The sequence below is a fragment of the Nycticebus coucang genome, chromosome 20, assembly GCF_027406575.1.
Source record: "Nycticebus coucang isolate mNycCou1 chromosome 20, mNycCou1.pri, whole genome shotgun sequence".
Taxonomy (NCBI): Eukaryota; Metazoa; Chordata; class Mammalia; order Primates; family Lorisidae; genus Nycticebus; species Nycticebus coucang.
Window position 1 is genome coordinate 32,411,887 of NC_069799.1, and position 27,214 is coordinate 32,439,100.

At 41.9% G+C, this 27,214-nt stretch overlaps 1 protein-coding gene across 2 annotated transcripts; it reads left to right on the top strand.

Annotated features, from left to right (window-relative positions):
• The first annotated feature begins 811 nt into the window (after positions 1 to 811).
• Positions 812 to 26,639, top strand: LOC128572661 (zinc finger protein 595-like). 2 transcript variants are annotated; one of them, XM_053572685.1, is made up of 4 exons: positions 812 to 971; positions 12,754 to 12,880; positions 13,371 to 13,466; positions 22,789 to 26,639. In XM_053572685.1, exons 1-4 carry the CDS (start codon positions 969 to 971, stop codon positions 25,086 to 25,088), a joined length of 2,526 nt encoding a protein of 841 aa, XP_053428660.1. In that variant the 5' UTR covers positions 812 to 968; the 3' UTR covers positions 25,089 to 26,639. The 2 variants fall into 2 exon arrangements, with proteins under 2 accessions (XP_053428660.1, XP_053428661.1); XM_053572686.1 differs by lacking the exon at positions 12,754 to 12,880.
• Positions 26,640 to 27,214: the final 575 nt, after the last annotated feature.

Sequence of the window (27,214 nt, forward strand, 5' to 3'; positions counted from 1 at the left end):
TTTTTGGTTGCAGTTGTCATTTTTGTTCAGCAGACCTGGGCCAGGTTCGAACCCACCACCCTAGGTGTAATCCTCTAGACCTAAGACCCCTAGATAAAAGAGCCCACGTGGAGACTTCTGAGAGAGTTCTTCAGTTCTTTCCCCCTTGCAGAAGCTCTGGTGCTCTTCTAACTTCTAATAAAATCCTATCTTACCACTGATCTGTGGTCTGTGGGTTCATTCCTCGAATCCTGAGACCAAGGACCTACTGAGGAGTGAAATTCCACTATCAAAGCCTCCTGCAATGCCGACCCCCCTCACTGGAGCCCTGACCCTTCTCTGAACTTCCATAGCATTTGCTTTTGTGTTTCCCAACGTGTTAATGTATTAGGTTACTAAGTTACTTATGTGCATGTTTTTAACTAGACATCATAATGTATATTGAAAACGCCTTCAAAGCAAACCCTAACTCCTACTCAAATAGTAAGTGTGCAAGCCTAGCGCAGAGTAAACACTCCGCAAATAGTTTTTCATTCCTTTAGTCAAAATTTGTTAAACAGCTACTGTGTGGCAAGTATGGTGTCCCTGGAATGTCCAGATGAATAAAGTCATTGTCAGTGTCCTTAATTAAAAAAAGTGTGGGGGGCGGGGAACTGTGGTGAAGAAACTGTTAGCGTTCTTGCCTCTTTCAGTCGCTTGTTGGATGGCATTCTTGTCACTCAAGTTTAGGGAGGTGGGGCCTGAGGCCCTGTCCAATCAGGGATGCTCCAGAATGAACTGTCCAATCAGATGCACAGCCAGAAAGAAGACCGCGGCTCCGGGAATCCTGAGCGGCATTCCTCTCTCTGGGCACTGATCTGGGGTACCCTCTTCAGCTTTTGGGTGTCTTGGAGAATCCAGGTGTCTCTAGAGCAGCCTCTGTCATCCTGTGAACTGCACGTGCTGGGAGATTTGTAGAGACAACACCGGGACATCCCGGAAGCTGGGAAATGGTGAGTACCGGAGACTGGGTGTACTGAGAGGGGGAGGGGCGTGGTTGGGGCCAGAAGTGACTGTGGAGGAACCGGGCAATTTCACTTCAGTTTTACAGTCTTCAGACAGAATTTTGCCACTGGCACCTTTGGCTCTCAGACCTTGTGAGCAAAAGGTGCAGAAGGGCAGCAGCGGGTACTATTGCTGCGGCCCCTTCCCGGGTTGGTTAATTAGACCACGGCCCACAGTGTGCCTGGAGCGCTGGGTGTTCCTGCCACGTGGTGACAGTGAAAGGGTCCTCAGGAAGAATCCCAACTAGGTGTATGGGGCTTGTTCCTGGGAGGGGCTGTAGTCCGTGGGGCCCCCAATCCTCCCATTCTGTTAAAAATAAACTTAGGGCCGGGAAAGGTGGGTCAAGCTGTTGCCAAACCAAAAGTGGCTCGGTTGCCTGTAATCCTAGTTAAACACAGAGACAGGAAGTTGATTCGTGAAAAGGATTCATTATGGGAAACGCCGGCAATTCTGGGGAGCAGCGGGAGTAATTTTTAAAAATATTTTTTCTATGTAACACATTTTAAGAATTTGTATAGGGGATAATTTCCAAAGTATATTAAAAATATACTTATGTGATTAACAGCATGTGGGCAGTTGAAAATACGTAACAGTCAAAAAATTATGGAAGAAAATCATCAAAAAAGTCATTAAACATGCTATGAACTTGTTCTATAGTGCATCATTACTTCCTCGGGTTTTTTTTTCAAGTTTTTTTTTTTTTTTTTTTTTAATCTTTATTCCCTATTTCTGGTTTGGCCTGTTTGACTGACTTACTGCTCCTATGTTTTCAAGTGCATCCTCAGTTCACAAATAGTTAAGATGTGTGGGGGTGTCTGTGTCTACTACCTTCTCTACTTTTATTTATTTTATTTTCGTGTCTATGAAATTGATTTCAAATGGAAATAATTTCTTGCGACCCAGTGCAAGGAGGAGGAGATAACCTGAGTGGAAGTGGTGGAAAATTAGAAAGACACGCAAGAAATATATAAAACACACACGAGGGTAAAGATAGGATGGGGTCGGAAGGTCTGTCTGCAGCCAGCACGAAACTGTGGAAGTAGCTTTTATAAAGTATCTTTAACAAGGTAAATATTACCATCTAGGGTAAGGATTAACTTTAAAGAGGAAAAGCTGTAATAAGGAAAGTATGTAGGGGCTATGTGACTTCTGGCAGTTGAAAAGAATGTTAATCTAGGAGGAGAAGTGGCTGGGGCGTGGAGTTGGGGGTCGTTCCCTAAAGGCTTTCCCTGGCTGTGATGGGCCCTGGCCACCTCACAGCCCCTTCCCCACAATAATTGTTATGATCAGTTAAACTCACATGGGTGCTGTGCTTTTAATTTTGTTTTTTGAAATTTGTGAAACAGCGGGTACATATGAATGGTATGCAATGCATTTTGTAACATGGTAAAAAGCTTGCAACTTGGCGGTGCCTGTGGCTCAAAGGCGTAGGGCACCGGCCCCATATGCCGGAGGTGGCAAGTTCAAACCCAGCCCCGGCCAAAAAAAAAACACCCAAAAACTATTTTGGGCGGCGCCTGTGGCTCAGTCGGTAGGGCGCCGGCCCCATATACATAGGGTGGAGGGTTCAAACCCGGCCCCGGCCGAACTGCAACAACAACAAAAAAAAATAGCCGGGCGTTGTGGCGGGCCCCTGTAGTCCCAGCTACTCAGGAGGCTGAGGCAAGAGAATCGCTTGAGCCCAGGACTTGGAGGTTGCTGTGAACTGCGTGATGCCATGGCACTCTACCGAGGGCAATAAAGTGAAACTCTGTCTCTACAAAAAAAAAAAAGCTTACAATTTACAGCATAAAGGTTTGGATTTAGGTATTGTTGGGTTATTATGAAAATTCTTTAGATAAGAAGTGTTGGATATTCTGAAAAATGTTATTTGTTGTGTTTTTTTGGACTATGTCTTGTATACATTTTAACTTATTTTTCTTTTTTCAGACAGAGCCTCAAGATGTTGCCGTGGGTAGAGTGCCTTTGCATCACAGCTCACAGCAACCTCCAGCTCTTGGGTTTAAGAAATTCTCTTCAGGGCGGCGCCTGTGGCTCAGCGAGTAGGGCTCCGGCCCCATATGCCGAGGGTGGCGGGTTCAAACCCAGCCCCGGCCAAACTGCAACAAAAAAATAGCCGGGCGTTGTGGCGGGCGCCTGTAGTCCCAGCTACTTTTCTCTGAGGCAAGAGAATCGCTTAAGCCCAGGAGCTGGAGGTTGCTGTGAGCTGTATGATGCCATGTCACTCTACCAAGGGCCATAAACTGAGACTCTGTCTCTACAAAAAAAAAAAAAAAGAAAGAAATTCTCTTCAGACTGAAGTGGCTGAGAGTACAGGTGCCTGCCACAATGCCCCGCTTTTTTTTTTTTTTTTTTGGTTGTAGTTGTCGTTGTTTGGCAGGCCTGGGATTTGAACCTGCCCTCTCTGGTGTATGTGGCTGGCGCCTTAGCCACTTGAGCTACAGGCGCTGAGCATTTTTTTTTTTGTAATTAATTAATTATTTTTTTTTTTTTTGCTGTTTTTGGCCGGGTCTGGTTTGAACCCACCACCTCCCGTATATGGGGCCGGCCTCCCACTCCTTTGAGCCACAGGTGCCGCCCCCAGCCTTTTTTTTGTTTGTTTTTGAGACAGACTCACATGTATCACCCTTGGTAGAGTGCTGTGGTGTCACAGCTCATAACAACCTCAAACTCTTGGGATTATGTGATTCTTTTGCCTCAGCCTCCCGAAGAGCCGGGACTACAGGTGACCCCCTCAAAGCCCCACTATTTTTTGTTGCAGTTGACATTGTTGTGTAGCTGGCTGGGGCTGGGTTCAAAGCCACCACCCTCGGTTAATATGGCTGGTGCTATAACCACTGTGTTATGGGCACCAAGCGCATTTCAACTTATTTTTAATGAATTGAAGCAGTATATATTTTTACATCTATGATTGTGTTTTAATAATCAATAATGGTTACTTGATTTTTTTAGTGTAACTTCTTGTACTTATTTTAATTCAATGTTCAGCATTTATGGCTTGAGAAGTTGTATTAAGGACCTTGATGATGTCATAAGCAAATGGATTAGTCTTCAGATTGAGTCCAATAGCTAGTGTTGATATGACACAAATGGGTAACGTGGTGTATTTAGCAGGATTACAAAGATGTAGTTGGCTATGATAGTTTTCAGGGAGGTTAATATCTTAAGTTACTTTAGGCTGGTTAGACTTAAAGTTTTGTACCCAGGGTAGAAAAGGAGTTAATCTTAGCGATCAAGGTTTTCCTATGTTGTAGCAGAGATATATGAAAATGCCTGGGTGCCATGTAATAAGAACTATCTTCAGGTTAAGATGGCGTGTGTCTTGGCACAAGGTACAAAGGCACTTAAGTTACAGTTAAATAAGGAATTATTAAGATATTGCAAAGGGCACCTTTTAAAGTTAATATATTTATGATTAGTAGTTACAGTTTTCACTTGTATAGCAAATATATCTTTTTTTCTTGACAGTAGAGTTTGTATTTTAACTGTAAATATCTGAGTATGTGATAATCTTGTGGATATATGGAAGAAATGTGACATTTCTGATTAGTTCTAGCAGGTACACATCTCCGTTAGGCATGAAGTAAATAGCTGTTCTACATGAGTACTTCTATTTTTTTTTTTTTTTTTGTAGAGACAGAGTCTCACTTTATCGCCCTTGGTAGAGTGCCGTGGCGTCACACAGCTCACAGCAACCTCTAACTCCTAGGCTTAGGCGATTCTCTTGCCTCAGCCTCCCAAGTAGCTGGGATTACAGGCGCCTGCCACAACGCCCGGCTATTTTTTTGTTGCAGTTTGGCCGGGGCCGGGTTTGAACCCACCACCCTCGGCATGTGGGGCCGGCGCCCTACCCGCTGAGCCACAGGCGTTGCCCTGCATAAGTACTTCTAGTAAGACAGAAATAAGACGTATTTATGACATTTTGGGCTAAATCAGGCTATACATTTTTATTTCACCAAAATGGGTCAAGGTTCTGGGGTAAGCACACAGCTGTGTATGACAGGTCTTAAGATGACTGGGGATTGTATGTCTTCAGCCTGTTTTTTAAAGAGACAGTCTCATTTTGTCGCCCTCAGTAGGGTGCCATGGCATCACAGCTCATAGCAACCTCCAACTCTTGACCTTGGAGGATTCTTTTGCCTCAGGCTCCCTAGTAGCTGGACTACAGGCACCCGCCACAATACTCAGCTGTTTTTTTGTTGGTGTTTGGCCAGGGCTGTGTTAGAACCCGCCACCCTTGGTATATGGGGCCAGCGCTCTACTGAGGCCACAGGTGCCGCCCAATATTTCTTTAGTCTTAATGTGGTGTTTCCTCCAGGAGAGGCAGTCTAGTTTTGGTGGGCCTCAGCTGCTTCTGGAGTGAGATATAGTTTGAGTGGAGTGTGGTGGACCAGGGCTTCTGATCCTGTACGTTTCACTGCTGTGATGTCATCTACAGAACTTTTCCTGGACTAGCCTACTTTTGTTTCAGCTGTTTTTCTCAGGCCTGTCTTTCCAGGCTTTGAGTTGGACTTGGTTACCAAGATAAAAGGGATGTAGGTGTTACCTGGGGTCTGGGAAGAGAGAATTTGGGCACTTGCTGCATTTGTTGTACATACTTTTGTGTTTTAAGATTATATTTGGCTTGCCGTGACATTTAAATTGAGACTGCCTGGAAGGGTTTTTAATAAACAACTTGGTAAGGATTTAATTTTACCCTACTTTTAGGGACTACCTTAATTCACAGTAGTTGGAGGGATAATACCTGGTTTTAATGTAAATGGATCGCCCGGAATTGTTTGGCGATGTTTTCTATTAGTATATGATTTATTTTCTTTTCACTTTTGCTAATGATTTAGGTCTGCAGGCTTGGGATGTGAGTATTTGAGTGAAGTCTATCAGCTAGTTTTCCAACAGCATTATCTTATGCTAGGGTCATTGTGTTTTTTTATATATGTTCTCTGTTTAGGGGTTGTTTCTTATACAAAGCAAACACTGAGTATTTGTTTTTGATTGTCTGGGTGAGTTGCCTGTTTACAACTTACTGGGGAAGGAACTCAGTTAAGGCTGTTTTGCAGTAGTGTGTCATGTCATAAAGTCGTTTTATTACCTGAAGTGTTAGATTTCTGGGTAGCTTGAATCATCCTTGGCTGTGGATGAATCAACTTTTTTCATCATAGAATTTTTCTGTTTTCTTTTTTATTTCTTTTCTTATAGGTGGGATTGAAATCAGATAGGTTTAAAGGTGGCATTAAGTGGGCTGTTATTGTCAGTCTTTCAGCTTGCTTTGCTGCAGTGTAACGCTCTGGTTTTCTGTTGGCCCAGGATTAAGTCTTTTCTGGTGTCCTGTGCAATGCGTGACTGTCACTGTGCGGGGAAACAAGGCAGTTTCTAATAGTTGTAAAACTGAACTGTTTTTAACAAGCATTTTTCCCTGCCCTAGTAATCTCCCTTTTTTTCTATGTGGCATATTGAGTATGAAGAGTTAGATAAGAACATCTGGAGTCCAGGTAATGTTTAGTGTTTTTCTTTTTGACAGTTCTTTTTTTTTCTGTGTGTGTGTGTGTGTGTGTGTGTGTGTGTGTGTGTGTGTGTGTGTGTGTGGTTTTTGGCTGGGGCTGGTGGTAGTTTTGAACCTGCCACCTCCAGCATATGGGACTGGGGCCCTACTCCTTGAGCCACAGGCACCGCCCCTTTCTGACAGTTCTAATGTCCTGGTTAGGGCCATTAGTTCAGCTTTTGGGCTGATGTCCCTGGTGCAGGGGCTTTCATTTCTACCAACCTTTCTGCAATCACTACTGTATCACTTGCCCTTCGTGTTCCTTTTTCAATATAACTGCTTCCGTATATACATGGAGTCCAGTCTACCTCTTTGGAAGGGTTGTCTGACAGAATCTCCTTGGCTAGAAAAGACTTGTTCAGTTACCACTAGACGTTCATGTTCTTTTGGTTCTTGATTAAGGTTAGGAAGTAGAGTGGCTGGGTTCAGTCCACCTATCACTTCCAATTATATTTCAGAGTTAGTAATATAGTGTAGGGAGCACAGCAAAACTTGCCCTTTCCCTTGTTTTGAAAGACTTGGGGCAGGACCCCCCACTCTGCCCTGAGCTCTGACGACCCCAATCCACCGCAAGAGACGGCACTTGATGCAAACAGCAAGAGGATTTTATTCCAGCATGCTAGGGGTTGACCCGCAACTCTTTTTGAAGCCGAGTAGTCAAGCCCTGAACAGCAGTTTTTACAAGCTTATAAAGGCAAAAACCAAGTAGGGAGGAGTAGCAGACATAGCAGGGGCTTTAGGGAGGGGCAGCAGACATAGCAGGGGCTTTAGGGAGGGGTAGCAGACATAGCAGGGGCTTTAGGGAGGGGTAGCAGACATAGCAGGGGCTTTAGGGAGGGGTAGCAGACATAGCAGGGGCTTTAGGGAGGGGCAGCAGACATAGCAGGGGCTTTAGGGAGGGGTAGCAGACATAGCAGGGGCTTTAGGGAGGGGTAGCAGACATAGCAGGGGCTTTAGGGAGGGGCAGCAGACATAGCAGGGGCTTTAGGGAGGGGCAGCAGACATAGCAGGGGCTTTAGGGAGGGGCAGCAGACATAGCAGGGGCTTTAGGGAGGGGTAGCAGACATAGCAGGGGCTTTAGGGAGGGGTAGCAGACATAGCAGGGGCTTTAGGGAGGGGCAGCAGACATAGCAGGGGCTTTAGGGAGGGGTAGCAGACATAGCAGGGGCTTTAGGGAGGGGTAGCAGACATAGCAGGGGCTTTAGGGAGGAGTAGCAGACATAGCAGGGGCTTTAGGGAGGGGCAGCAGACATAGCAGGGGCTTTAGGGAGGGGTAGCAGACATAGGGGCTTTTCCAGATAAGAAGAACTCTGGTTCATTACTCATCTGTCTTAAGACAAGATCAGCAGTTAAACATTTGCTTAGCTTTTTTCTTTCAGAACCAGTTACCGGTTATCTGCTTCAGCTCAGGGCTATTTCCTAGGACAGTTACAAAAGGTCACATTCTTATGGTAGGGGGTGAGGGGTGCTGCTACATATCTGGTCCCCCCCCCTTTTGGATTTGGTAGTACTTTCCTTCAGTTTTTTTCACTGAAAGATCAGTTCACAATTATGGCAGATTATTAAGAGTAAGGTTTCTTTCCACATACTATGCAGAAGAGGGGAACTGCAAGAATGATTACCCAGTGGCTCAGTGATGGTCACAGACTTTTATAGATGCATTTTAGAAGGGAGGGTAGAGAATGTGCAAAGTGTAGGTGCAGAAAATGGTTGCTAGGGAGTGGATGTGTAGATGGAGGGAAACAAATTCACACGTAAATTAACCTGAGAGACAGGTATTGTATTTTAAATGACTTGGGGCCAGGTCCCTAACATTCAGAAAAGGAAATCTGTAGCCTGTTTTGTTCCCCAATCAGGTTAATCAGTTTTTATAGATAGAGGAAAATTTTGAATGTTTTCTGAACATGAATGGCCTTTAATTCAAAATAATCATTATACCAGGGAGTGACATTTTGGGGTGAAATTTCCTTAGCTCCATCAATAGCTTGATAACTTCTCATGCTGTCTGCAGTTGAGTAGATGTTTCTTTTTTGCTTAAGTAAAAAGCAAGACTTGATGAGGGACATGAGCCATAGTTGATGTGGCTCAGTGAGTAGGGCGCTAGCCCCATATACCGACCGTGGCGGGTTTGAACCCGGCCCTGGCTGAACTGCAACCAAAAAATAGCCAGGCGTTATCATGAGCGCCTGTATTCCCAGCTACTCAGGAGGCTTAGGCAGGAGAATCTCTTAAGCCCAGGAGTTGGAGGTTGCTGCGAACTGTGTGACACCACTGCACTCCTTCTTCTCTTTTTTTTTTTTTTTGAGACAGCGCCTGAAGTTATCGCCCTGGGTAGAGTGCCCTGTGTCACAGATAGCAACCTCAAACTCCTGGCTTAAGCGATTCTCTTGCCTCAGCCTCCTGAGTAGCTGGGACTACAGGCACCCGCCGCAACGCAATTTTTTGCTTGTAATTGTCATTGTTTGGCAGGCCCGGGCTGGATTCTAACCCCCTAGCTCTGGTATATGTGGCTGGCGCCTGAGCCACTTCAGCTACAGACGCCACCCATTTTCCTGTACATTCAAGGCCTCATATTGTTGCAGGAAGATGAAGCCTAGCAGAGAGAAAGAGCACCCAAACACCATGTTTATAAGAGGAAGGGTTTTATTCACTGGCTGGGAGCTTATGGCATAGAAGAATTCCAAATGGCTGAGCTCCCCGACTGGCTTAGTCTTTCCCTTTTTATTGACAATCAAAAAGTTCCAACCCACAGTTACCTTACTCATTGGCTAGTTTGAATGAAGTGGTAGATGCTATTCCAGCCCCCACAAAACTACAGGAATTCACAGAAGTGGAAATTTCCAAGTTCCAGGAAGTTAAGTTTACAAATTCCCAAGAGCTGAGTCACCGTAGATACACCTGCAGGTGTATCCTTGTGGTCTCCTTGAGAAGACCTGTTTTAGATCGCACCTTTCTCTGGTATCCTCTCTCAATATAAGGGTTTAAGGATTAAGCCATAGTTAGGAATCCACACTTGGTAGAAAATTCTCTTATCTAGAAATTTCTGAATTGTAGGGATTGGAAAATATAATTTTTTTAGGCTACCTTGTCCAGGCTCTAGCTCAAAATCAAGAAATTTCACTTTCTGCATTGACATTTGAGCTTTTTTCTTTTATACCCAATAGCACCCTTCAGCAAAATGGTTCAGTGTTAATGTTGTGTTATTTAGGCATTCCTGAACATCCTGGCCAGCGATTAATAATTTACATTTTTTAAAGTGCATTCTTTTTTTTTTGTAGAGACGGAGACTTACTTAACTGCCCTCGGTAGAGTGCCGTGGCGTCACATGGCTCACAGCAACCTCCAGCTCTTGGGCTTATGTGATTCTCTTGCCTCAGCCTCCCGAGCAGCTGGGACTACAGGCGCCCGCCACAATGCCTGGCTATTTTTTTTGTTGCAGTTCAGCCGGGGCTGGGTTTGAACCCACCACCCTCGGTATATGGGGCCGGCGCCCTACTCACTGAGCCACAGGCGCCGCCCTAAAGTGCATTCTAAGTTCACAAAAAACTACAAAAAGATTGTGGGGGTATCCATTTCTACCAAAATGCCTGTAATCCTAGCACTCAGTGAGGCCAGTGTGGGTAGATTGCTTGGGCTCTGGAGTTGGAGACCAGCCTAAGCAAGAACAAGACCCATGAGCTTAGTGCCCGTAGCACAGTGGTTACGGTGTCAGCCACATACACCAAGGATGGTAAGTTCAAACCCAGCCCAGGCTAGCTAAACAACGGCAAGAAAAAAGTAGCCAGGCATTGTGGCAGGCACCTGTAGTCCCAGCTACTTGGGAGGCTGAGACAAGAGAATTGCTTAAGCCCAAGAGTTTGAGGTTGCTGTGAGCTGTAGCACCACAGTACTCTACCCAGGGTGAGAAAGTGAGACTTTGTCTCAAAAAATAAAAAAAAAAAACAAAAAACAAGATCCATCTCTGGTTTAAAATAGAAAAATGAGTGAGAGGTCATGTATGACAACTGTAATCCCAGGTACTGTGTGAGAGGTTATTCCAAGTTTTGAACAAAAGAAAACTGAGTCCAGATTCTGTGTGGGCAACATGGCCTTTATTCACTTGCATGCAAGTGGGCTGAGTTCAAAAAAGAAGTCAGCACATTGATTAAGGCAGATTGGGAATATAAGGGTTTGGGAAGGTGGGGATTGGTGCACTCATTCCTTCCTGGGCAGAACTTGTGTGCCCTTGTTTTGGTGTTGCTGTTCTCTGTTTTTTTTCCTACCATTCAGGTTGTTTTAGTCTATTATAAGGAGGTGGAGGGCAGTGCCTGTGGCTCAGTGAGTAGGGCGCCAGCCCCATACAACCAAGGGTGGCGGGTTCAAACCTGGCCTCCACCAAACTGCAACCAAAAAATTGCTGGGTGTTGTGGCAGGTGCCTGAAGTCCCAGCTACTCTGGCGGCTGAGGCAAGAGAATCACCTAAGCCTAGGAGCTGGAGGTTGCTGTGAGCTGTGACGCTATGGCACTCTACCAAGGGTGACAGAGTGAGACTCTGTCTCTAAAAAAAAGGGGGGTGGGTCTTAAATGACTCAGCCTCTGGGTTTGACCTCTAGCTTTTGCATAAAGATTTGGTCCTAAGATTTTTAGTTTCTTTTACAGGCCAATAGCTCAACCAGTGCTTGAACAAACTCTACACTGCCCTCTCTCACGGGTCCTTGATAGCGCCTGTCTTCTGATTATTTTCATTCCATAAACCCTCTTTCATGCTGTCTCTGTGGTGCCTGTACAGTCACAATACATAGGGAAAATGCAAAATTACAGCTCTATGTTATATCTTTATTTACAAAATAGTTGTTAAAAAATGTCACAAAACAGGCTAGGTGTGGTGCTCACACCTGTAATCTTAGCACTTGGGGAAGCAGAGGTGGGTGGATTGCTTGAGCTCATGAGTTTGAGAACAGCCTGAACAAAAAATGAGATCCATGTCTACTAAAAATAGAAAAACTGAGGCAAGAGGATCACTTGAGCCCCAGTTTCAGGCTGCTGTGAGGTACAATGCCACCACACTCTATCCAGGGCAACAGTTTGAGTCTCTGTCTCAAAAATTTCACAAAACATTTACAAAGTATTCTGTATGGCTTGACCACCTCTTTGTAAATTGATATTATTAGACTTGCAACTGAGCTAGAAAGTTTGAGGCTACAAACTTAAGCTGGATCACATATGTGCATCGAGTACACTTAAAGAATTTCCACTTCCCCATTTCTTTGACAAACATTTTTTTAAGTGGTTTTAATCAGAATATGATTAAGTACGTTGCGGAGAGTATCACATCACATATTCCTTCTGAGATTCTTCTTTTTATACCTTGTTTGGAAAATAAATGCTCTAATGGTTGTTTACTGGGTCAACCCTCAGCTGGGATAAATCCAGTCTCACGTGTGATAAAATATTATCATGGGACAGAAATATTAGCATCCCTGTTGAGCTTGCTGGAAATTCAAAAATAAAGCTTCACCTAATATCTTTCGAATAAAAAACTTGGCGCCCATAGCACAGTGGTTACTTGCCAGCCACATGTACCAAGGCTATATGGTCGGTGCCCGGCCCAGGCCAGCTAAACAAAAGTGACAACTACTAGAAGAAAATAGCCAGGCGTTGTGGTGGGTGCCTGGAGTCACAGGTACTTGGGAAGCTTAGGCAAGAGAATTGCTGAAGCCTAAGAGGTGGAGGTTACTTTGAGCTGTGACACCATTGCACTCTACCGAGGGCGACCTAGTCAGACCATGTCTCAAACCCACAAAAAACTGCATTTGACAAGATCTCCAGTTAATGCTTGCACACGTTAAAATCTCAGGGCTTCCATTTACCTCACCATGATATTTTCATGTAAGAAATACACACAGCTTATAGTGCATGATGTAAGTAGGCACAAGAATCCACATGTCTGTATTGGTGGCCTTATTTTTGCATTGTAAAGCCAAAAAGCACAGTGTCTACACTGGGGTTGTGGATGTTATCCCATCATCTTTCCTCAGTGTTAGAGAGCACATGAGTGACTATCTCTCTGCTGTACTTATCACATAATACCATTCAGTCATGTAAGTCCAAAGAAGTTCTCACCCACTCATTTATGTAAAAATGAAATTATCTTCCCATGGCATCATGATAAATATTGTTTTTTTTTTAATTTCTAGTATTTTTTTTTTCAGGAACTGTTGACATTCAGAGATGTGTCTATAGAGTTCTCTATGCCTGAATGGGACTGCCTGGACCCTGCTCAGCAGAATTTGTATCGGGATGTCATGTTAGAGACCTACAGACACCTGGTCTTCCTTGGTGAGGATAACTTACATACACATTTCTTAACTGTACACTAAGCATTTCAGTTTGTTTCTCTGTAGGTGGGTTTTGTGGAGATTCTTCTTTGACCACATTAGTTTCAGATTGTTCTTTCTAAGGAAAACATAAGTTCTTAGCATAGAAAAGAGAATATTTCAGATGTTATCTTGGCATTAATCTTAGTCTTTCTTGAGCTGATAAATATCCTTCCCTACATTGATGGTAATTTCAAAAATGTAGAGGCTTAGAATTGTTGCCCATACCTTTAAGTCTAGTTTTTAGCCCCAAATTTTATTTCCATAGTACTGGGTAGTGGAGCATTTTAAATGCTTTTAAAATATTGTAAAGTTTCTGTCAGAAACCTCTATTTTTAGATTATTCTCTTAGGATCTCTAAAATGTTATGTTCTCTATTCTAGGATGGTTCTAGATTGTTAACTGGTGAAGCCCAGCAAGCATCACGTTATCTTTTTTTTCAAATGAAACAGGGCTTACTGTCTCTAAGCCGGACCTCATCACCTGTCTGGAGCAAAGGAAAGAACCCTGGATGGTGAAGACTCACCAGACAGTGGTCAAGCACCCAGGTAGGTTGGAGTGAATGAAGCAGATAACCCTGGTCAGAGATCCAAAGTTGAAGGAGAAACCACACAATGCAATGTGATTAGGGAAGTTAAGTTTATTTGGAAATGAGTTCTGGGAAGCCTGAGTTTCTTTCTCTTGTTACATAAAGGCAATTCTGTTCTTTTTTTTTTTTTATTTCTTATGTTTATTTTCTCATTAAGACAAAGGCTCACTGTGTTGCCATCAGACCAGCATGCCATGGCATCAGCCTAGCACACAGCAATCTTAACCATCTTGGTTCAAGTGATTTTTCAGTCTCAGCCTCTCAAGTAGCTGGGAGTGAGTACAGGTTTCTCCACAAGGCCTGGCTAATATTTTTACTGTTTTTTAGTAGAATGAGAGTCTTGCTCTTGCTCAGACTTGTCTCAAACTCACAAAGTCCGGCAATCCTCTCATCTTGGCCTCTCAGGTGTTGGGTTTACATGTGTGAGCCACCATGTCTCGCCCTATTCTTCTTTATAATTTTTTTAAATTTGTTAGAAACAGAGTCTCACTTAGTCACCCTGGGTAGAGTTCCATTGGTGTCACAGTCACAGCAACCTCAAACTTTCGGGCTCAAGGAATCCTCTTGCTTCAAACTCCCAAGTAGCTGGGACTACAGGTGCCTGCTACAGTGACTGGCTAGCTTTTCTTTTTAAGAGACGTAGTCTTGCTGTTGCTTGGTCTGGACTTCCACTGGTTAAGCCCAAGCAGTCCACCTGCCTTGCCCTTCTGAGTGCTAGGATTATAGGTGCCTAGCCTTTTCTTTTTAATTTTTGGAGGAGTTTAGTTTTCAGTGATGTTCTTTCTAATTTATAGTGAAAAGAAAGAACTTTCTGCAGCTTGTCCAGGACTGCAAAATCTGCCTGCTGTTTGGTTGATTTTCAGAACATAAAACTATTTGTGTATTTTTGAGGATCTCTGAAACATTTTAAAAAAAATTTTTTAGGCTCGGTGCCTATAGCTGAAGTGCCTAAGGAGCTGGCCACAGACACCAGAGCTGGCACGTTGAAATCCTGCCCAGTCCTGCCAAACAACAATGGCAACTACAACCAAAAAACAATTGGGCGTTGTGGTGGGCGCCTGTAGTCCCAGCTACTTGGAAGGCTGAGACAAGAGAATCAGTTAAGCCTAGGAGTTGGAGGTTGCTATGAGCTGTGATGCCATGACACTCTAACCAGGATGACAGCTTGAGGCTATGTCTCAAAAAAAAACAAAAAATTTTTTTTTTCTTTAAGTAGGCATGGTGGCTCATTTCTACAGTCCTAGCACTTGGAGGATGAAGTGGGATGATTCTTTGAGTTTTGGAGTATAAGACAAGCCTGAATAAGAGTGAGATCCTTTCACTACTAAAAATAAAAAACAATAGCTGGGCTATTTGGTGGTTGCCTGTAGTCCCAGCTACTTGGGACCTGAGGCAGTAGGTTGACTTCAACCTAGGAGCTTGAGGTTGTTGTGAGTTAGGCTGATGCTATGGCATTTCAATCTGGGAAACAGAATGAAATTGTGCCTCAAAACAATTTCTTTTTTCTTTAGCACAGTGGTTGTCAACTTTCCTAATGCGACGATTTATTTTCATTGTAAAAAAGGGGTCTTGACCCATAGGTTGAGAACCGCTGCCTTGGCATCCTATTTAAAATGTGAGAGTGAGCAGTTAACAGTAGTATTTGGGTCAGGCATCTCAAGACACTGCAAATAGATGGCATATGTCTTCTGCTGTATAGTTTTTGCTTCAATGAAGGTTTCAAATAAGATTGTGCAGAAAGTATAGTCAGTAAATTTTATTAGAGCACTTAAGAATTTCCCCCAGATATAAAGAAAAAGCTCATGTAATTTAACTTCAACACTTTCTTTACATGAACTGTGATAAATAGTTTAATTTGTGTATGCTCTAATTTCTCAACTTTATTTTATTGAGACAGACTCTGAAGATGTTGCCCTGGGTAGAGTGCGGTGGCATCATAGCTCACAGCAACCTCGATCTCTTGGACTTAAGGGATTTTCTTGGCATAGCCCCCCTAGTAGCTGAGACTACAGGCACCCGCCACATCACCGGGCTATTTTTTGTTTGTAGTTGTCATTGTTGTTTGGCAGGCCGGGGCTAGATTCGAACCCTACAGCTCTCGTGTATGTGTCTAGCGCCTTATCCACCGGGCTACAGGCGCTGAGCCCAATTTCTCGACTTTTTTCTTTTAAACAGAGCCTCAAGCTGTTGCCCTGGGTAGAGTGCTGTGGCATCATAGCTCACAGCATCCTCCAACTCCTAGGATTAAACAATTCTCTTGTCTCAACCTCCCTAGTAGCTAGGACTAAAGGCTCCTGGCATAACACCCGGCTATTTTTTATAGTGCTGTTGTCATTGTCATCCCAGGCTGGATTTGAATGTGCCACCTCTGGTATTTGTGGCTGGTGCCTTAGCTGCTTGAGCTACAGGCACTGAGGCTCAATTTCTCAACTTTAATATAGTTAAACGTATCTACTCCGTACATTTCTTACGTATACTATGTCATTGGGGAGTTACAGTATTCCCATGTATATATTAAATTATCTCTTGTTACAAAATTACTCTTTCAAACTTTTCTGTGACAGTTTCTCACTCTGTCACCCTATGGTTGAGTTCAGAGGCCTTGTAGAGCACAGCAATAGCTAACTCTTGGGTACAAGTGATCCTCTCTTTTCACCCTCCCCAGTAGGTGGGACTAGAGGCATCTGCCACAGTGCCTGTGTAGTTTTTCTATTTTTAGTAGAGAAGGGGTCTTGATCTTTCTCAGGCTGGTCTTGAATGCCTCAGCTCAGGTGATCCACCTTCCTTGGCCTCCTAAATTGATTAAGATTACAGATATGTGCCACCATACCTGTCATAAATAACTCTTATTTTGTCACTACCTCTTGCTTAGGTTATGCTTATCAGAACTGTATTATGTACACACACACACACAGAAACACAGTAGACCTTGGTAAGTTGACCACTCAAGGGATTGTAAAAATCTTATTGACACACTTAGGTGGTTAGCATAAGGAACTTGGCCTAGTGTACTGATACGTACTTGTGGTGCATACCCAGTCTGTGTACATTAGGTGAACTTGGGGAGGTGTTCAATGTAGGGAGGTGGCCAATATATATACTGTATACAGACGATATATGGTGTCTGTAAATATGTATATATACACACAAATAGATATATAAACATATATACACACACAAAAAGTACCAAGGTCTTCAGGCCTGTCTTCTTTGTCATGAGTAAGTATCTCCCTTCAGGTCTCTGGATGGTTATGACCAGCCCCAGATCATGGCTCGGAGAAGTTGGAGATGCCCCCGTAATCTTTTCAGCATTCTCAGTGGGGCTTGGTGCCCATAGCCCAATGGTTATGGCACTGGGCACACACACTAAGGCTGGCAGGTTCAAACCCACCCCAGGCCAGCTAAACAAGCATTAAAAATAGACAGGCATTGTGGCGGGTGACTGTTGTCCCAGCTAATTCGCAGGCTGAGGCAAGAGAATCACTGAAGCCCAAGAGTTGGAGGTTGCTGTGAGCTGTGACGCCATAGTACTCTACCTAGCACAACACAGTGAGACTCTGCCCCCCCCAACCAAATAAAAGGAAACAAAATTCTCAGTGGGAGCATTTTATTTTAGTGTTCATTCTGAGTATGATGTATGATATTGTGTTGTGATTTCGCTTTACATTTCTTCAGTATTTACTAATTTTGAGCACCCTTTCTAATGCTTGTTGGCTATTTCTATATCTTCTTTGAGAAATGTCAATTCAATCCTTTATCACTTTTTCATTTTTTTTTTTTTAAGAGACAGAGTCTCACTTTGTCACCCTAGGTAAAGTGCTGTGGCATCACAGCTCACAGCAACCTCCAGCTCTTGGGCTTAGGTGATTCTCTTGCTTCAGCCTCCCAAATAGCTGGGACTACTGCCACAATGCCCGGCTATTTTGTTGTTGTTATTTTTGTTGCAGTTTAGCTGGGCAAGGTTCGAAACCGCCACCCTCAGTTTATGGGGCTTGTGCCCTACTCACTGAGACACAGGCACTGCCCTTTCATTTTTTTTTTTTTTTTTATTGAGACAGAGTCTCACTGTTGCCCTTGGTAGAGTGCTGTGTCACCATAGTTCACAGCAACCTCAAACTCCTGGGATAAAGCGACTATTTTGCTTCAGCCTCCCAAGTACCTGGGAGTACAGTCGCCCACCACAATATCCAGCTATTTTTTAGAAGGAGGCCTCACTCTTGCTTAGGCTCTTCACAAACTCTCCTGGCCTCAAGCAATCCTCCAGCCTCATCCTTCAAGAGTTCTAGGATTACAGCCCTGAGACACTGTGCCTAGCCTTATTTTACTACTTTTGACTAGAGAGTTCTGTCATGTTTGTTAGGTCTAAGTAATACAGTATGTTCAAGTTGTCTGTTATTAATCTTTTTTCTACTCTTTCAATTGATTATTAAAAATGGTGTCTTATGTAAGGGTATATGGCGCACCTCCTGGGTGAGTGACACAACTATAAGTGGGACTTTGGCTAAGAAATGCAAACATTGTAACCTAATTTTTTAATTTTTTTTTTTTTTTTTTTGAGACAGAGTCTCAAGCTCTTGACCTGGGTAGAGTGCCGTGGTGTCTTAGCTCACAGCAGCCTCCCAACTCTTGGGCTCAAGTGATTCTTTTGCCAAAATTATTATGTTTTTTGGTTTTTTTTTTTGAGACACAGCCTCGATCTGTCGCGCTGAATAGGGTGCTGTGGCATCACAGCTCACAGAAATCTCCAACTCCTGGGCTTAAGTGCTTCTCCTGCCTCCACCTCCCCAGTAGCTGGGACTACAGGCGCCTGCCACAACACCCAGGTATTCTTTGGTTGCAGCCGTCTTGTTGTTTGGCAGGCCCAGGCTAGATTCGAATCCTCCAACTCAGGTGTATGTGGCTGGTGCCTTAGCCATTTTAGCCACAGGCCCCGAGCCCAGTTATTCTATTTTTAGTTGAGATGGGGGTCTCTTTCAGCTCAGGCTTGTCTGGAACACATGAACTCAAGCTACCCACCCTCCCAGAGTAGTATGATTATAGGCGTGAGCCACTGTGCCCGGCGTGTGATCTAATTGTTTGTACCCTTATATTAATCTGAAATTTTAAAAAAAAGTGAAAAAAAGACCTAGGGTCTAAAATTTAAAATGACCACATGGCTGTTTCTTCCTTTGCTTTTCCCAGGATTTATTTCTTATGTTTGGGATCAATGATGTTATACATACTTGTTTATATTATACAAGATATATAATACACCTAAATAAGGTTTGTGAGTAAATGTAGTAGATAGTAAGGATTCTTTGTAAAGGGGCCTTTTATATTACTACTACATTTTTCTCTTGTCTGTTTAGGCCACAAGTGTATATTGTCTGATATAATTATAGCTACTTCACCCACTTTGAATTACTATTTGCTTGGCATTCATATTTTTTGTCTTTTTACTTTTAGCCTATTTGAGTCCATAAAGCTACAAGGAGCTTTCTCTAGACCTAATATTGTAGAAACTCATTTATTGTAACTCTATTCAGCCATAACATCTTTTTAGATTATTGAGTTAATTACATTCAATATAAATGAGTTAAAGTTCCTTTTACTTTATTTCTTCTAGATATTTTCTCCTCATTTCTTCTCTTGCTGCCTTCATTTCTGTTTTATTGATTTTTGTAATTAGTCTGATTGCTTTCTTAGTTTACTTCACACGAATTCTACAGACATTTTCTTTCTGAACACCTTGAAGAACGGAAATTATAAAAAGTTCTTAAAGATATAACAATATTATTAATATTATTCAGACTCATATCAAGCTAACTTCAATAGAATGCAAAAATTATAACTCTTTATATTCCTTATTTTGTTATTCTGTGGTTTTTGTTTTGTTTTGTGTTTTTTTTTTGTCAGAGTCTCAGTCTGTGTCCCTGAATAGAGTGCTGTGGTGTTGTCATAGCTCACAGCAACCTCAAACTCTTGGATTGAAGAGATCATCTTGCTTCAGTCTCTCCAATAGCTGGAAGTACAGCCGCCTGCCATAATGCCTGGCTAGTTTTTTTTGTTTTGTTTTGTTTTTTGAGACAGAGTCTCACTTTTCTCACCCTCATTAGAGTGTCTGGCGTTGGTAGCTCACAGCAATCTGTAACTCTTGGGCTGAAGTGATTCTCTTGGCTTCAAGTCCCTAGTAGCTGGGACTACAGGTGCTTGCCACAGTGCCCGGGTAGTTTAGAGATAAAATCTCTGTCTGGCTTAGGCTGGTGTGGAAACTGTGAGCTCAGGAAATCACCTGCCTTGACATCCCAACTGCTAGGATTATGGGTGTGAGCTACCTCACCCAGCCTTTCTTTCAACTTAGTGATGTCACTAATTTCATCTTGTTACATTGAACACCTATACAGTTAACAGATGTTTCATGTTAAGATTCTGTTTTTGTGTTTGAATTTTAAAGCATGATTAAAAGAGCTTTCTACTCTCGGCGCCCTGCTCAGTGGCTAGGGCATCAGGCACATACACTGGAGCTGGTGGGTTTAAATCCATCCCCAACCTGCCAAACAAGGACAACTACAACCAAACCATAGCCTGGTGTTGTGGCAGGCACCTGTAGTCCCAGCTACTTGGGAAGCTAAGGCAGGAGAATCACTTAAGCCCAAGAGTTTGAGGTTACTGTGAGCTATTATGCCATGGCACTCTACCCAGGGCGACAGCTGTAGACTTTGTCTCAAAAAAATAAATAAATAAAATAAATAGGGTGGCACCTATTTTTTGGTGGCTCAGTGGGTAGGGTGCTGGCCCCATAAACTGAGGGTGGTGGGTACAAACCCGGCCCTGGCCAAACTGTAATGAAAAAATATCCGGGTGTTGTGGCAGGAGCCTGTAGTCCCAGCTACTCAGGAGGCTGAGGCAAGAGAATCGCTTAAGCCCAGGAGTTTGAGGTTGCTGTGAAGTGTGTGACATCACTGCACTCTACCGAGGGCAATAATGTGAGACTCTGTCTCTACAAAAAAATAAAAAATAAAATAAATAAAAATAAAAGTGCTTTCCACTCTGTCATTATAATACCACATTTTACATAAATGTACTTATTATTTTTTTTTCCAGATTTACTTATTTTTACCTAATGTAGCATTGTTCTCAAGCACAATATCGTTTTCAATGAAACGGGCTTCCTTTGACATTTCCTCCTTGGCAGATTTTAGCATTCATTTATCTTGATAAATGTTTATTTTCTTCTTTATCTCGAAGGGATGTTTTGCTGGATACAGTGTATGTGTTCTGAAATTTTTGTTCTTTCAGCACTTTGACTATATCATCCAACTCTTTTTGATAGGGTAGATGTGTGTTGAAAAATCCAATAGTGATCTCAGAAGAGCATGCTTAGAGATTACACACTGTTTCCTTTCGTGGCTTTCAGGATAGTCTTGTGTGGCTTTCAAATCTTTGATCTTCATGTGTCTTTATGGGTCTCTTTGTATTTCTCCTAGCTGAAATCTGGTGAGCTTGATATTCTGTATTTTTTCTCCCACCTTTGAAAATTTCTCAGTCTTTTTCACTGTGTTCTTCAAGTTAGGAATTTCTATCTTTTTAAAGCTTGTCTTTTTTGTAGCTATCTCCATTTTTATGACTTGTCTTAGTTGTTTGTATCATTCCCATTTCACCCATTTACCATCATGGAGATAAAACGCTTAGGTAATGTAGACCTCTCTATTTTTTATGGTTGATTCTACATTATTTATTTTGATTCTTTGGCTTATGTCCCTTTTATTTTTTACATGTTCTAAACTTTCATTGACTTTTGAGGATCACAAAAGGCCCCTTTTCTTTTTTTTTTTTTTTTGAGACAGTCTCACTTTGTTACCCTCGGTAGAGTTCTGTGGTGTCAGAGCTCACAGCAACTCGATCTCTTGGGCTTAGGGGATTCTCTCGCCCCAGCCTCCCAGGTAGCAGGGACTACAGGCGCCCACCACAATGCCGGGCTACTTTTGTTGTAGTTGTCATTGTTGTTAAGCTGACCCAGACTGGGTTCTAACCTGCCAGCCTCCGTGTCTGTGACTGGCACCGTAACCCCTGTGCTATGGGTACCAAGCCACATAAGGCACCTTTCACAAAACCCATGATGTGGCTTTACCTTACAAGACTCTGACACAAATTATACTAAAGGCTTGAGGCAGTTCAGTATACAGTCTGAAATTGTTTTGCCTGTGGAGTTGTGTGGCTATTTTCTAGCTGAAGCATTTTCCCCACACTTCTTCCTAAGATCTTGTCATCACTTGGTAGACCTGAATCTGTCAGTTGTCTTGGAGTCTCTCTGGTGCTGTAACAATATTTTACCTTTGGTTTCAGCTCCCCCAGTCAGTTTTATAAAAACTGCACTATTCTTGGGCAGCGACTTTGTCTCAAATGAGTAGGGCGCTGGCCCCACATGCAAGAGGTGGCAGGTTCAAACCCAGCCCCTGCCAAAAACTGCAAAAAAAAAAAAAAAAAAGAGAGAGAGAGAGAAAAGAAAAAAGAAACAAAAAACTGCACCATTCCCTTCAGCACTCTCTCTCATGGGAGATACAACCTATCTTTAGAAAAGCCCTGAAAAGCCAGTAGAGTTAATGTAGGTCTCTATTTTTCTTTTGAGGAAAAAGTTTACTTTCATATGGACAATGCTGTTTTCAGATGGGGGAATGTCTGTGGTCTATAAGTAGAACGAACTTTTCTTCCCATATTTTGTACCTTTTGTCATTATCATTTTTTTTAAGAAAAAAATTTGATTTTATATAGTTATACATTTTTGAGAGAGAGTGTCTTTCACTATGGATAGAGTGCTGTGGTATTATAGATAACACAACTCTAACCTCCTGGGCTCAAGAGATACTCTTGCCTCAGCTTCCTAAGTTGCTGGGACTACAGGTGTCTGCCACTCGCCCCACTAATTTTATCTATTTGTGGTATAAACAGGGTTTCACTCTGGCCCAGACTACTCTCAAATGCCTGTGTTGAAGCAATCCACCTACTCACTCTTCCAGAGTGCTAGGTTTAAAATTATGAACCACCGTACCTGGCCTATGTATGCCTCTTCACATTGTGCTCACCTGGTGAGCTAAAAATTCTCACTTTGTTTTTATAATCCCTAAAATACAGTATATATTTCTTACTTATATGTATCTCAAAAATTATTAGGGCATTTGTGCTGTCCTATGCCCTCTTGCTACTGTTCTGAGCATAATTTTACAGATAAAATTTGTAATGTATATTTATTCAGTTGTGATGAAACTTAATGACATAATTTTGTATTTTTAAATTTCTTTCAGTTATATCTAATTCTTCTACCCAGAGCAATTCGGAAGTAGTGGGCATGAATATCTTATTACCAGAGGTAATCCTGAGAAGATATGAAAATGACAACCCTGAAAATTTCAACTCAATAAAAGACTGGGATAGGGTTTATGAGTATAAGCAGCAGAAAGTATGTTCCAATGGACTAGATGGAAGTTTAACAGCTATGCATGATAAAATCTACGAATGTAGTAAACGTTTCAAAGTTGTCAGAAAATTATCAAATGTAAATGGACATAAGATGATACCTACTGGGGAGGTAACATTTGAATGTAAAAAATATGGGAAAGCCTTAAAACTATGCTCAAACCTGGGTAAAGATAAGATAACTCATTTTGTTGAAAAGCAGTACAAATGTAAAGAATGTGGGAAAGTCTTTAAATCTTGTTCAAGACTGTCTAAGTACAGGGAACTTCATACTGCAGAGAAAATCCCCCATTGTAAGAATAATGACAAGTGTTTTAGCCACAGCTCAAAATATTCTTACCATGAGACAATTGATAACCTAGAGAAACCCTATAAATGTGAAGAATGTGGCAAATCCTTTAACAATTCCTCACGTCTGTCTGTACATAAAAGAATTCATTCTGGAGAGAAACCTTTCAAATGTGAAGAATGTGGGAAATTATTTAATAGTTCCTCACGTCTGTCTGTACATAAAAGAATTCATTCTGGAGAGAAACCCTACAAATGTCTAGAATGTGGAAAAGCCTTTAATCATTACTCAAATCTCTCTGTACATAAAAGACTTCATTCTGGGGAGAAATCCTATAAATGTCAAGAATGTGGAAACACCTTCAAGCAGTACTCACACCTTTCTGTACATAAAAGAATTCATTCTGGGGAAAAACCCTACAAATGTGAGGAATGTGGAAAAGCCTTTTCCCAGTACTCATCCCTTTCTATACATAAAAGAATTCATTCTGGGGAAAAACCCTACAAATGTGAAGTATGTGGAAAAGGCTTTAACCAGTACTCATCCCTTTCTGTACATAAAAGAATTCATTCTGGAGAGAAACCCTACAAATGTGAAGAATGTGACAAAGCCTTTGGGGATTCCTCAACCCTTTCTACACATAAAAGAATTCATTCTGGAGAAAAACCCTACAAATGTGAAGAATGTGGAAAAGCCTTTAACCAGTACGCACACCTTTCTGCACATCAAAGAATTCATTCTGGAGAGAAACCCTACAAATGTGAAGAATGTGACAAAGCCTTTAGCGATTCCTCAACCCTTTCTGCACATAAGAGAATTCATTCTGGAGAGAAACCCTACAAATGTGAAGAATGTGGAAAAGCCTTTAAGGATTCCTCAACCTTTTCTGCACATAAGAGAATTCATTCTGGAGAGAAACCCTACAAATGTGAAGAATGTGGAAAAGCCTTTAACTGGTACTCAGCCTTATCTAAACACAAGAGAACTCATTCTGGAGAGAAACCCTACAAATGTGAAGAATGTGGTAAAACCTTTAACCAGTACTCCCACCTTTCTGTACATAAAAGAATTCATTCTGGAGATAAACCCTACACATGTGAAGAATGTGGCAAAGCCTTTAAAGATTCCTCAACCCTTTCTGCACATAAAAGAATTCATTCTGGAGAGAAACCTTACAAATGTGAAGAATGTGGAAAAGCCTTTAAACACTACTCATACCTTTCTGTACATAAAAGAATTCATGCTGGAGAGAAACCCTACAAATGTGAAGAATGTGGAAAAGCCTTTAACCAGTGCTCACACCTTTCTATACATAAAAGAATTCATTCTGGGGAGAAACCCTACAAATGTGAAGAATGTGGAAAAGCCTTTAACCAGTCCTCATCCCTTTCTGCACATAAAAGAATTCATTCTGGAGAGAAACCCTACAAATGTCAAGAATGTGGAAAAGCCTTTAAACGGTATTCATACCTTTATATACATAAAAGAATTCATTCCGGGGAGAAACCCTACAAATGTGAAGAATGTGGAAAAGCCTTTAAGGATTCCTCAACCCTTTCTGTACATAAAAGAGTTCATTCTGAAGAGAAACCCTACAAATGTGAAGAATGTGGAAAAGCCTTTAACCAGTATGCACATCTTTCTGTACATAAAAGAATACATTCTGGAGAGAAACCCTACAAATGTGAAGGTTGTGGAAAAGCCTTTAACGATTCCTCAGCCCTTTCTGCACATAATAGAATTCATTCTGGAGAGAAACCCTACAAATGTGAAAAATGTGGCAAAGCCTTTAACTGGTCCTCAAACCTTACTGTACATAAAAGAATTCATTCTGGGTAGAAACCCTATGAATGGCAACAATGTGGTGAAGCATTTAACCAGTACTCACACCTTTCTGTGCATAAAAAAAATTCATTCTGGAGAGAAACGTTACAAATATGAGTAGTGTGGCAAACCATTTAACTCAGGATCAAAACAGCCTGTACATTAAAAAATAATGAGATAACATGGAAACCCTAGAAATATGAAGAATGTGGCAGTACCATACTTGGTGTTCATAACGTAACGAAGCTTATTGAAATTTACTCTAGAGAAATCCTACAACTGTGAACAGTGTGGCAATACACTTAACCAGAGCTCAAACTTTACTACACGTAAGAAAATTCATATTGGAAAGAAATCTTACAAATGAGAATAATATGGGAAACGTTTTAACTCATTCTTGGCCCTTAGTAAACATAAGAAAAACATGTCAGAGAAAAATGACAATATGAAGGTGTGTGGAAGCTTTATGCCAGAAATGATAGTTTTCTGTACACAGTAGTATTCCTGTTGAACAGAAAGGCTATAAATGTGAAGAAGGTGACAAGTGTTTAACTTTTGCTCAAACCATTCTCTCTATGAAATTTATGACAGAGGGAGGGGGATTGGTGGGATTACACCTGTGGTGCATCTTACAAAAGTATATGTGAAAATTAGTAAATGTGGAATGTAACGTCTTAGCACAATAACTAAGAAAATGCCAGGAAGGCTATGTTAACCAGAGTGATGAAAATGTGTCAAAACGGTCTATGAAACTAGTGTATGGTGCCCCATGATCACATTAATGTACACAGCTATGATTTAATTAAAAAAAAAAATTCATGACAGAGAAAACTCCTACAACTGTGAAGACACTGTTGAATCCTATAACCAGGATTCACACATTTCAGTACAGAACAGAATTCACAGAGATACTCCACATATGTGAAGGATATGACAGTGTCTTTAAATATTTCTCATACTTTTCTAATCATAATTCATATGGAAGAAATTTTCTACAAATTTCAATGATGTCTTAAAGTTGTGTTTATCCTGTTTGATAGGGCTAGAGAGAGACAGGGGCAGATGATTCTAAGGCATCCCTTGTCCATAATAATAAGGAACAAAATTACCAGACTGGGCTGCCAAGGAAGAAAAGCATTTCAGGAAGGCTTTCAAAAACTGAACTGATGTTTGCTCTGCAGAAATGCCTCTCAGAGGTTGAGTGGCCCCAGTGTGGAGATATGGCCAAGGTCAAAAAAGTGGGTCTTTGCAGCATGCGTACAAGTAAGATGACAATAGCCTGAAGGGACCCATTTTCATAAACAAAGTAAAATCTTCACCACTTTTATCACAGTTTACAAATAGAACTTGCTTTACAGGGATAGAAATGGGAGGACTCTCCATTCGTGAATTTTTCCCCCTTTCCAGGAAAAATAGTAAATATATTACCCCCACCACCACTTAACATAGATTTGGAAAATTATCATGAAAGGGAAAAATCTCACTAACCCAGGGTGTTCTCCACTTGATAAGTTAGATGTCTCCCTTCTCTGGAGTGTACTGTGCTTTAATAAACTTTGACCTTTTGCTCACTTGTACCTACTTGTTCTGCTCATTTGTTCCACTGTCTTGGTACCAGTAACTATGCTGTGTCACCTGGAACCAAAAAGCAGGGAACACACATTTGACATCTGTTCCCCATATGTGACATTTTAGTACCAAAATCTGGGAGGAAAGTGTACATTTTCAGCAAGATAAGGTAATGGGACATTAGACATTCTGAATTCACGCTGCCTGATGCACAGTACTTATTATACTTAACAGCTCTCACTTTCTTTTCTTTCCAGGTAATGTAGCTCCTTACCTACCCCTGCTCCATTTCCTTCTTCCTTTTTTTTTTCATCTGCACAATGCACATCATCCCCCAGTTCATCCTTATATTCAAAATCATGCAATGGGGACTCTGGCTCCACAAGCAGAACATTTAAGCAGATTTTTAAGGTCTTGATGAGAATTGGGATGAAGAGACAGGAAGAGAAAGCTAGGCCAGCATCAGTGCCCAAGAGCAGAAGGAAGCTTTGAAATGCTTGCTACCACTAGGGACGAAGATTGTCAGGAACAGAGTTACTCTATGGTCAGGCAAGAAGCCACTAGGCCAGAGC

What these genes read in the sequence shown, in the direction of transcription:
- LOC128572661 (XM_053572685.1), top strand. An exon ending in CAGACACCTGGTCTTCCTTG is followed by an intron (nt 12,881 to 13,370) that starts GTGAGGATAACT and finishes CAAATGAAACAG; the next exon opens with GGCTTACTGTCTCTAAGCCG. An exon ending in GACAGTGGTCAAGCACCCAG is followed by an intron (nt 13,467 to 22,788) that starts GTAGGTTGGAGT and finishes AATTTCTTTCAG; the next exon opens with TTATATCTAATTCTTCTACC.